Here is a 12,053-nt window from a genome sequence, read left to right as displayed (position 1 = left end):
TTAAAGAAGGCAATGCCATTTGCGTTCAACTTTCATGCAATTTTACTCTCATTCTTTAAATCTTCATTCTGATTAGCATTTGCTCTCGTCGCTCTTCTCAAGTACTGGATCGATTTTGTTTTTTTCTAATTTCATAGTTTCTTTGCTATTATACCACGTCGAACAAAACTTTTGATATCTATTCTCTCCGAAGCATTTGTTGTTGCATTATTATACCATGTTACGTACTGACTAACTCATCATATTTTTATTCAAATAAAAATAATTTATTCAATTTTTTGCCAAACTTCTAGAGATTCAATGAAAATATTAGTTTGTGTTACGACGTTTGGTAAAATGAAAGAAGAAAAGTTATTCTTCATCAACTACGAATGTAGTATTTATCTAACCTTTGATAATATGTGTCCCATTTATGGAAATCGGCACGTATATTTGGGAGCATTATATTTTATGATGCTAATATAATTCTCATCAAGAAACTATTTGCTATTAAATACATTCCATTAGATGAATGAACCTAATCTTAATGTTGCACTATTTAATGCACGTTATTTACAAGATTTTTCCATTTTCATAAAATGTTTGAATATAGCTATTATCTGCCCTTCAGATAAATCAAAGAGTGCAAAATCAAACATATGGGAGTGTAAACGCTACTTTCACCGTAATCTTGCTCATATTCCTCGAAACAGTATTATACAAAATTGTATTGATGGGATTTAATTTCATATTTTTCACATAGATTTTGAATGATAGTATAACAGTCTTAAAAATTTGATTCATTATAACTATTTTTTGTAATCAATTTCAAAATGAGGCTATTTTGACTCGTTATGTGTGAAATATATGCATTGTATTTTATAATCTATTAGACATATTTTCGTTTTCTATGCAATGTGAATCTCGTCTCCCCAATTTTAATTATATTCCTTTTCACACAGCATTTGTGTAGATTCTCTATTTTTCCTAGCTACAGTGTTCAATCTCCATCTCAAAATGCGTAGGACCATATGTTGATCTCGAGAATTGAACCCTCCACGTGGCCAACGGATAGTTTCTCCACGTAATCCTCCCTGCGCACAACAACGCATGATAAGAAGCACACGACCGGAACCAACGATGGTGGTGGCGACCGCATACACTCCGACGGTCAAGTCATCGTTGGGTGATTGGAACAGTGCTCAAATTGTGCAAGAGAGTAGAGAGGAGAATATATATTTTTTAGTATGGAGAGCTAAGTTGTGTGTGTTCCATTACCTTTGTCTCTTGCCAAACCTTGGGTATTTATAGACGAGAGCACCGTTGAATGTGGGACACGTGATTGCATCTGACGGTGTGAGGCATCCGCTCATAGGCATCAATCAGCCGCGTCTATAGTGGGTTTATAATTAGTTCTTCTGAGTTAAGTTGACATAAAGTTGATATGTCACATCAACTAGATCTATAGAGATGTCATATCAATTTATCATTGGAGGCAGAGCGGATCCTAATAGTTATCTTTCTGACAGCGGCGACAGAGAGATCTGTTAAGGGGTACCTCGGAGTGCCCAACGCTTCAGAGTTGAGGGACACTTCGATTACTTCAGTGGATCTACTCTTGACCTTGCAGTGTGTCATGTGTAGGTAAATATTAGAAAATTAAATCAAACTGAAGGCCTGTGTATTCACAGTTTCTTTAAATCGAATTCGCCGTCTCACCGGAGTGCAAGAGGTTTTGATCGGTGTTCGATTCTCTGAATACAATCGGTTGTCGGTTCACGCTGCACTATGTTAACCGCCTGCAAACCAGCTATGATATACTCTATCTCACAAAGAAATTATAAGCATAAGGAAGAACTTGAAAGTGAGAAAAAGAAGATTTTTGCTTAGAGAAAGAAATTTGCATTTCACTTGTGATTTTTCAACCTAGAGAGACTCCTATTTATACCAATGGAGGAAGAGCTAACTCATTAATCAAGGAGTTAAATCATTTATTGATAAATGAGTTAAAAACATGAAGGGACTTGAGTTACTTGAGTAAAATGAATCAATCCTGCATAGGATAGGTAACATTTAGCTTTGAACCTTCCCTTGTGAAACATATCGGGAATTACTAGCAAACCAGTGGATCTGATGCATTGAACTATTTCGCCAATCCTTATAGAAGCAGCCCCACTTTACACTCACATAGGTGATCTCTTAACTCAGTTTTTCACAACAACACTTAATGGTCATTAAAAGCATAGCTTAACCTGCATCTTCCAATCACTGTGAGGTTTAGCTCAGACATTTCATCTGAGAGATGATCTCTCTCATTTCTAACTATATTAGCCTGAGGACGCTGCTTATTATCCCTCCGAGGCTAACGGTAGTCTGCTGATCGATGCCCAACTTTGTCACAATTGAAGAACTTTCTATTGAATTGGAACTTAGGTTTCTTTCCTACCCCACATGCAGGCTTCAACTGAGACTCTTTCGTAGCCTTTTTTATCTTTTCGATTTCTGTTACCCTGTTTGGCTTTAAAGGAATGAACTTTCTTAGTACCAGAATTTTGGCCGTACTCCAATACATTAGCCTTCTCAGAGTAAGAATTCTCTGACTTACGTTCAGCTCGTTTGTTATCCTCCTCAATGTGCAGTTTGATAATTAAATCCTCGAAAGACATCTCTTTCCTCTTATGTTGCAAATAGCTTTTGAAAGCCTTCTACTGAGGAGATAGCTTGTGAATAACAGTAGCCACTTGTAGAGATTCTGACATGGTCAGACCCTCAGCATGCATTTCTTGCAAAAGCACTTGATACTCCTGCACTTGGCTCACCACTGAACGTGAATCAACCATTTCGAAGTCCATACACTGACTGGCTAAGAATTTCTTAGATTCGACATCCTCGGTTTTGTATTTCTTTTTCTAAGGACTCCCAGAGCTCCTTAGCAGACTTCTTTACCACATATACGTGATACAGAGAATTATGTAAGTCATTCAAGACATAGTTGCGGCACAAAAAATCAACACTTTTCCAAGCGTCCCAAGCTGTACGCCTATGCACATCAATGTCGCTTTCAGCCACGATAGGGGCATCCTCAGTGAGGAAACGTGCAAGGCCTAACGTAGTGAGATAGAAAACCGTCTTATTCTACCATGTCTTGAAATCAGTACCAGCAAACTTATCCGGTCGAATTGCATGATTCAACTTAAATCGAGCCGAAAACGATGGCAAAGGTGCCGAAACCGCAGCCCTAGGCACTGGCAAAGGTATTGTACCAAACTGAATTGCCGAGGCCACAGTCGAAGGCAAAGTTGGGTTCACTTCAACATGAGGAATCCCGCCTCCAATTATCCCGTCAATAAGATAAATGTCAGTCGTGGTCTCCATAGGGTTAACAATAGTCATTGCAGGATTTGGTACATCGATATCAACAGTGTTGCTTCTGTTGTTCACATTGTTATTTCCATGTGACGCCATTGAACTGGAACAAGCAACAAATAATTTAGAATAATTATAAGTTTGTAAAGTTGTATATAAATTCGAGATCAAGTTATCTGTTCAGAAAATAAAACTGCAGAGTTGAAGAACAGATTATTTTGTCAAATTATTAACAACTTAACAATCATTTAAAATGAATTAGAAATCATGCAAAAACCATGAACTGGAAAAATTGACAAAAGCTAATTAACAAAATTTGATTTACTAAAGCCAATTCGATTTATGCTTGTAGGTAAATATTAGAAAATCAAATCAAACGGAAGGTTTGTGTATTCATAGTTTCCTTAAATCGAATTTGCCGCCTCACCGGAGTGCAAGAGGTTTTGAACGTTGTTCAATTCCTAGGATACAATCGATTTTCAATTCACGCTGCACTACATTAATCGCCTGTGAACTAGTTGTGATATACTTTAGCTCACAAAAAAATTATAAGCATAAGGAAGAACTTGAAAGTGAGAAAAAGAAGATTGTTACATTGAGGAATAAACTTGCATTTCACTTGTGATTTTCCAACCTAGAGAGACTCCTATTTATACCAATGGAGGAAAAGTTAGCTCATTAATCAAGGAGTTAAACCATTCATTGATAAATGAGTTAAAAATATGAAGTGACTTGAGTTACTTAAGTTACAACATATGAAGAGACTTCTATTCAATATTTTTCATTACTTCTATTCAATAATTTTCATTCAATTCTAACATCATGTTGAGGTCGTCAGGAGTGGGCATCACTTCGAAACCACTTCGGATGGATACGTGTCACTTTGGGGAGTGATGTGACTTTTGTTTCGAAGTGGTTTGGTCACGAGTGTAACACCATACATAGTATTAGATTAGAACTATATAATTTAAAATTTGAATTTTGACTTTTTAGTTACTTCGAAGTAATTTAAATTGCTTTTAGTTGTTTTAGTTACTTCAAAGTAATTTAAATTTTGACTTTCAAACACATATATTCTTGCTGTTAGAAATAATTATAGAACTATGTAATTTGTAATTCGATTTGAACTCCATAGATATAACTTTTTCTATGTTTAAAATGCATGAAACTCCTATGTTTGGAGGACTTACATAGTACAAGATTAGAAGCAGACTTGTTTCAATTTACTTTAATGGTGAAATGCACAATAATATAAACACCCGATACTATCTAGTACAGATCGTGTCTTATTCATAGCACAGTGACTATATCAGCACATACTGATGTAAGGTCTATTATGAGAATTATATATTAGATCAAGACGCATTACATGGCTGGGACAATATTAAAACTCAAATAGAAGTACATAATTGTTTGTGCCAACAACTTCAATAAGACTAAGGCGACCTTTCGATACGGATAAAAGAGGAGTTTTTTTTCTAACTTTATAATTCTTTAGACAAAAATGTATTTTTTTCTCACAAATTTGCGTTTTTATTATACTTCGGTGTTGAAAGTGTCAATTTTAAATTTTCTAATAAATAAATAAGAATGGTGACTTCTGAGAAATTGCAAGAATATAATTTGGGTGGAAAGAAAATAAATTTTAGGAAATTGAATTATCTATAACTTGTTTTATTAGGAATTGTCAATTAAATGTATTTAATTGATATAATTTTTCAACTAGAAAATATTACAATTTTGGATCTTTTAGTGTTCATTTGGTTTTGTTTTTCATGAAAATTGTCAATTAAAGAAATAAAATTTGTTACAATTGAAGAGAGAATGTGTTTCAATTGCCAAAAAAAATAAAAAAATAAAAAATAAAAAACTGGAAAACCAAAAACCACCAAATCCATGGGAAACCAATTTCTCAAAAAGGTGGAAAATGGGGGTTGTCAAGAAAATTAAACATGAAAAAAGCTAAAAAATGAAATTTAATTTCCTATTTTCATGCAAAATTTGTGCAATCAAACAAGCTAAGTCAGCTTGTGCTCGGCTTGTTCCATATGTGAGCGCTAGGCAACTCATGTGGTGGGTTGAGCTAGCTCGACTTATCCCATATGTGAGTGCTGGTTGACTCACTTGGTGGACAAAGTCGAGCTCAATGATGAATTGAGTTGAAATTGACGAGTAAATTTTAGGTTTTGACAAAATGAATTGCTGAGAGACAACTAAGCCTCCGTTTGATCCCCATTAATTTTTATTCTATTACATTTTATTTTTCTTTCTTCTATTTTCAATCACATAATTTTTCATAAAATAATATTACACATAAATCAAAAAAATTTCTCTCCTATTTTTTTTTAATAACTCATTTAAAAAAAAAAATATTATTCCACTTATTTTCATTTCCAACCAAACGGGGCTACGGGGGGAAATCCGGCTCTAGTCCGGCCTAAGTCCTCTCTATCTCCTTGCTGTCAATAAATTAATCCCACAGAGCTCCCCAAAGAAAGAAAAGAGTAAGGGGAAATCAAGAATATTGCAGAGACTAGCTGTCAAGAAGGTTTGATTTAATGTAATTTCTTTTAAACTCTGAGTGGATTCTGTTTTTCCAAGTTTCCGATTCAATTTGTCGTGCCAGGTTGAATTTTATTACTGCGCTTGACTTCTTTTTGTTTAATTCTATTTATTACCGCCTTGTCTTTGTCATGTTCATAACGCCATATACTGGATTTTTGTACAGGGTCTGAGTTCGCCTTTGTCTATGTACATTTATTAATTTTAGAATGCGTTTTAATTAGGAAATGCTACCAAGATAAGGAGAAAGAATCCTTCATGGAAGATGCTTAAGAGTCTTTTATTTAATTTAGCATTACTTGCATGGTTTGATGTATTTGGTGTGCATATGTCATTTGTATTTTCACATTTGCTTTAAGTGATCCTCTCCATGTTGCCTTCTTTTAAGAACCTCAGCCCAAAAGCGTGGAGTAATGATATTGTAAGAATATCTTAGTATTTCAAACTTCTAGTAGAGGGCAGTCTTTATAAAACTAACAACTGTTTGCTTCACTATTGATATGGGAGCAATCTAATGAGTGGTGGCTCCTACTGGAGTCTCAAATCATATCGCATGAGGAAACATTTGGAAAGATCAATTCTAACCTTGTTTCCATATAATAAATCTTCATACGTTTCTGAAGTCACAGTGCACAGAGGGGCTGGGGATAGGGGTTGAATGAATATATTCTGGGGTTAAAGAGTCCATAACTCAGCATGATAGAGCTGTACCCAGTTACACAGGAAGTTGGGAAACTAAGAAGCAGAAGTCTGTATATATTTTCTCTGTTTTCATTTTGAATTACAATGCAGCTTTGACCTTGTTGTGTAGTATATGAGTCATGGAATTCATTATAAAATTACTTGTAACCTCTAAATTTCAAAGCTTCTGCAATTGATTACTTTTGTTTCTAACCGTCTTTTGATATACATGTTTCAACATTGTTGATACTTAGGACAAAAAAATCCACATTTATAAAAGTTTTATAGCCTTAGTCCACCATATTGTATCTAAGTTGCAATATTGAAAGAATTGATGAGATTTGATGTTTACTTTTTGAAAAATCCTGGCTTCCTATGGACACAAAACCTTTATAATGTCATCTAATTTGTTTGAACACGTGCATTCAGTATTATGAAGGATAAACACGTCTGTATTTTAAGTAAATCTAGAATTGTATGCTAATATGTGCTGTAACACGTCCTCTCAGTTAGTTGTTCAATCATGTTCCTTTTGTGATGGGTGAATGTATTCGTATAGATATCTTGGAAATGGAACATTAATCATGACCAAATATGCTGTACCGATGTTAAGTCAGTTGGCCTTTTGGAATATGATGGACAGTGTTTGATTTAGCAAGGGTGCTTTCGGGTTCAGTAGTTGCAAGCTAATTTTTATTGACTTTCTGATGGCAGCCTGCTCCATAAATGGGAGTATGTGACTGAGTAGATGTACTAATAGTGTTGCTTCAGTGATGTTAGTTTTCTCTGCAATGCGTGTACTTATCTTTCTCTTATTGTGATTAAAGTCCTCCCATTTTTACTGTCACATGACGGTTGTTGGCTTCTCTTTCTGTGTTTGTTATTTCTGCTATTTCGCCCTGTATTTTCACCCTAGGCACACAACCAGGAGTCTGATTGCTAGTGTAATAACCATTCTCTCAAGTGCAGGTTAAGGGACTTTCAACGGAAGAGATAGCTGCCCGCAATGATTTGGCCTTTTTGCATTGCCTGATAGGATTCAAGCCATACCGGTTGGCTGTGCAGCTGCACCCAAGCAATCGGGAGGTTGGGGAAGTTCAGCTTCTCGAAAAGAAATTAAAATTGATTCAAGTCATTTGATTGAACTTCTATGTGTCGAAATATTTTTCTTATAGCCTTCGGTCTATTGATTAGTTGTTAACTTGTGCAATATCAATGAATTCTAGATGGACGGTTTGATAATGAATATTTTCAGCAATCTGAAGAATCAAGTCAGTTCAGACAGGAGTATGAAATGTGGAAAATGAGACAGGTTTGTGCTTTTCCAAAATACATGTTGTAGACTTGTTATGGCTAAGATTTTACCAATTTTAAATTGATTACAATGTGTTTCATACGTTCTCCTGGATTGGGTTTAACTTTCATCTTGATGCAGGACCAAGGTTTGGATGTTATAGCACAAGGTTTGGATACTTTAAAAAACACGTCCCATGAAATGAATGAGGTGATGTATTCCTTTTTTTCTGTTATCTCCACTATCTATGGATTTCCATTAAATGGAGCGGACGGATGTGGTCATTTTTCAAGCACTAATAGAACGATCTAAAGGGTTATACAACCTAATAAAGTACGGTGTGCTGCATGCAGGAATTGTACAGGCAAGTTCCTCTGACAGATGAGATTGACACCAAGGTTAGAAATTTCAGTAATCTTGTTATTATTTAATAGTAAGTGGGCAGTTATTTTATACATTGATGGTTGACGTTTGATTTTGTAATTGGTTCTGTCATGTCATGGTGGACCATAATAGATTTATAGCCATTAAATTCTTTTACATTCTTATTAACTAAGGTGATACATACCTTCCATGGTAACTAGATCTTTATACTGAACTTTTGTATAATTCATCCAATTCATGGGTTATTTACACAAGTTCCAACACTAGTTGCATCCTTTTATTATCCTATTTAGGATAGAAAACTTATACAAAATCTCTCACGCAGCAATCTATGATTTGAAACTTCATGAACACACAAGAAACACCCCAATCAGAAACTAGCATCCTAAGAAAACAGAGGTTGCTGGACCAAGAACCTGAAATGGGGTTGACATGCAGAACTTGAAAGTTCAGGGACCATTTTATTAAAACAGAAACTTCATGGACTAGCACCAAACTGAAAGTTCAGGACCATTTTGCCACGAACAAAAGCTTTAATGACCAAATTTAACCATTTAAAAAGTCCAGGGACTAATATGCATGATTCTGAAACCTCATAGACCAACTTGCACAATTGGGAGACTTGCAGTTATGTTATGGATTAGTTGAAACTTCCTATTTCTATCTCCATTATTTCACTTGAAACTGAGTTTATTAATATATTTCAAAAGGAACAATATGAATTCACCCAAGCGAACAACCACCAGCACCAAGGATCCTGTGGAAAGACTCAATGGAAAAATGTTGTGCATGGAGCAGCCAAATACAGGTCGCCAACAGCAATTGGAGAATGGGCTGACTAGGAGGGGCCCCGGCCATGTGGCCGTTACAGTTAAGCTAGTTTCTTTGATTTTTGAATTTTCTGTTAGTTCTTGAATTAGGATCTGCAATTTAGGGCCCAATTCGGAATCCTAATTTAAAGGCCCCAATTTTCGAAACCAAAAAGCTTGACAGGCTGCCACTCGCCAGATAACATAAGCTATTTCAAGTTTAACCTAAGTCGGATCAAACTTGCTCTGATACCAAGTTGAAATTTAAGCTCAACTTCATTTATTATTAATTCATTCATTCGTTCATTCATTCATCTGACCCTAATCTTATCTGTAAATATTATCCTATTTAGAATAGAAAACTTACACAATTGTATTCCCATATCAATTCATAACTAAATGGGGAATATAAGATAGATGGAATACATGTTAAAATAGATATCCTATTCTAACCGATCTTTCTCGAATACTCATCCTCAGGAAGAAGAAACAGAACTGAAACCAACAACTATGTTAATCGTCCATCACCAAATAGATTGCTAATTGCAACTCTTCCAGCATCGTTTTTATTACATAGTAAACATGCATGTGTTGTTCTAGATGACTAACAAAGTTTTGGATTGTGCATAGTGGAGCACAATGTGATTTTGCAACTCCGTATATAGTGGCACAGTATTAATACGGTGTGAAAGAATTCTCAGCCAACAATGTCTGTTCTCTTCACTTCTTACAGGTGGACCAGGCAACGTCTGACCTTAAAAATACCAACTTTAGACTCAAGGACACTGTTAACCAGGTAACTTGAGCTTCAACACTTCATCTTTTATTTTTGGATTGTTACTAGCTGCATGCTGCACATCGTAGTGACTGTGTTTGATGGAGCTTTCGGTTTTGTACCAGCTGCGATCTAGTCGAAATTTTTTCATCGACATCATTTTTCTGTGCATTATTCTTGGCATTGCGGACTATTTTATACAAGTAAGTTCTCAGTTTGGTTCTAATTTTGTGAAAACTTTTAGCATACATCAAAAATTCTTTTCTCTTTTAGTACACAATTGCTCAAGTTTGTTTTATAATCTACTACTATACATAAAAGAATAATTATTTGTAACTGGCAAGAAAACAATTTGTACCCAATCCTCTTTGTTACTACTATTTATGGTTGAATCCTCAAACCATATTTGTTAATTTCTTTAGGTAGTTTTTCTAACCTATTTTTGAAGAGTCCTTTTGAAATTAAAATTATGTTTGGTTGTCATGGATACCGTTTAGAAAATTAATTATCTATAATGGAGAACGTATCAAACATAAATGTTAAAAAGGTCTATCAAGGGGGAGAAGATGCATAACAACAAAAAGAAGACAGGAGGAGGAGCTGAGAAGGGAAAAAGGGGCAGTTAGATTGCTGACTACTGTTTAAAAAAAAAAAGGGGGCTCCACCGACCAAAGGTTTATCGACCAATAAAACATGGTTGCTATAAAACACGTTCAACGACCAACTAATGGTGGGTATAGGTATTAATCTAGTAAAATTGGACAAATTTTGTTATATTCTATTGCGATCAAATTATGGTCGTTGTTTCAGAGAATCAAGGACCATGCATTTTATTGTTTGGTAAAGGAGTGCAGAAAAAGAACAAAAAAATTTCTACGTATGATACCCACTCTAGTGATCATTGAATGGTCCCAGCTCCTAGTCTTTTACAACCATCGATGTCATGGTCGCTAAAATATTTAGTGCAATTTTATCCCGCTTTTTTTATTTGGTTTCTGCATGTTTTAGTGACCAAAGGCGATGGTTGCTGACATTACATCACAAAAGCGACAACCGAATGGTCCCAAATCCTAGTCTTCTGCAACCATCGATATCATGGTCGCTAAAATATTTGGCACAATTTTATCCTCCTTTTTTTCATTTGGTTTTTGTAAGTTTTAGCGACCAATGGCCACGATTGTTGACACTACACCACAAAAGCACAACTGTATGGTCCCAAACCCCAGTCTTCTGCAACCATCGATGTTATGGTCACAAAAACATTTGGCACAATTTTATCCCGTTCCTTTTCATTTGGTTTTTGCATGTTTTAGCGACCAAAGGTGATGGTTGTTGGCACTAGAAAGCGACCACTGAATGGTCTCTGATCCCAATTTTCTACAACCACTCATATTCTGGTCGCTAAAACATTTGGCGCAATAAAATTTCGCTCATTTTCATTTGATTTTTGCACTTTTTTAGCAACCGAAGGCGATGGTTGCTGAATACTACACCACAATAGCAACCATGGAATGATCCCTGATACCAGTCTTCTACAACTACTCATACCCTGGTTGATAACACAATTTTATCCCGCTTTTTTTATTTGGTTTCTGCATGTTTTAGTGACCAAAGGCGATGGTTGCTGACACTACATCACAAAAGCGACAACCGAATGGTCCCAAATCCTAGTCTTCTACAACCATCGATGTCATGGTCGCTAAAATATTTAGTGCAATTTTATCCCGCTTTTTTTATTTGGTTTCTGCATGTTTTAGTGACCAAAGGCGATGGTTGCTGACACTACATCACAAAAGCGACAACCGAATGGTCCCAAATCCTAGTCTTCTACAACCATCGATGTCATGGTCGCTAAAATATTTAGTGCAATTTTATCCCGCTTTTTTTATTTGGTTTCTGCATGTTTTAGTGACCAAAGGCGATGGTTGCTGACACTACATCACAAAAGCGACAACCGAATGGTCCCAAATCCTAGTCTTCTACAACCATCGATGTCATGGTCGCTAAAATATTTAGTGCAATTTTATCCCGCTTTTTTTATTTGGTTTCTGCATGTTTTAGTGACCAAAGGCGATGGTTGCTGACACTACATCACAAAAGCGACAACCGAATGGTCCCAAATCCTAGTCTTCTGCAACCATCGATATCATGGTCGCTAAAATATTTGGCGCAATTTTATCCTCCTTTTTTTCATTTGGTTTTT

At 35.6% G+C, this 12,053-nt stretch overlaps 1 protein-coding gene across 6 annotated transcripts; it reads left to right on the top strand.

Annotated features, from left to right (window-relative positions):
- Nucleotides 1-5,746: 5,746 nt before the first annotated feature.
- On the top strand, nt 5,747-10,504 carry LOC111403166 (syntaxin-71-like). Of its 6 annotated transcripts, none has more exons than XM_023031571.1 (7): nt 5,747-5,893; nt 7,558-7,674; nt 7,844-7,900; nt 8,024-8,092; nt 8,236-8,280; nt 9,809-9,871; nt 9,976-10,504. In XM_023031571.1, exons 3-7 carry the CDS (start codon nt 7,883-7,885, stop codon nt 10,174-10,176), a joined length of 396 nt encoding a protein of 131 aa, XP_022887339.1. In that variant the 5' UTR covers nt 5,747-5,893; nt 7,558-7,674; nt 7,844-7,882; the 3' UTR covers nt 10,177-10,504. The 6 variants fall into 6 exon arrangements, with proteins under 6 accessions (XP_022887339.1, XP_022887336.1, XP_022887338.1 ...); XM_023031568.1 differs by having other exon boundaries at nt 7,815-7,900; XM_023031570.1 differs by having other exon boundaries at nt 5,747-5,905; nt 7,815-7,900.
- Nucleotides 10,505-12,053: the final 1,549 nt, after the last annotated feature.

This window comes from Olea europaea, chromosome 11, assembly GCF_002742605.1.
Source record: "Olea europaea var. sylvestris chromosome 11, O_europaea_v1, whole genome shotgun sequence".
Classification (NCBI taxonomy): domain Eukaryota; kingdom Viridiplantae; phylum Streptophyta; class Magnoliopsida; order Lamiales; family Oleaceae; genus Olea; species Olea europaea.
The sequence above is the reverse complement of the archived record's forward strand: the minus strand, read 5'-3'. Positions and strand labels throughout refer to the sequence as shown.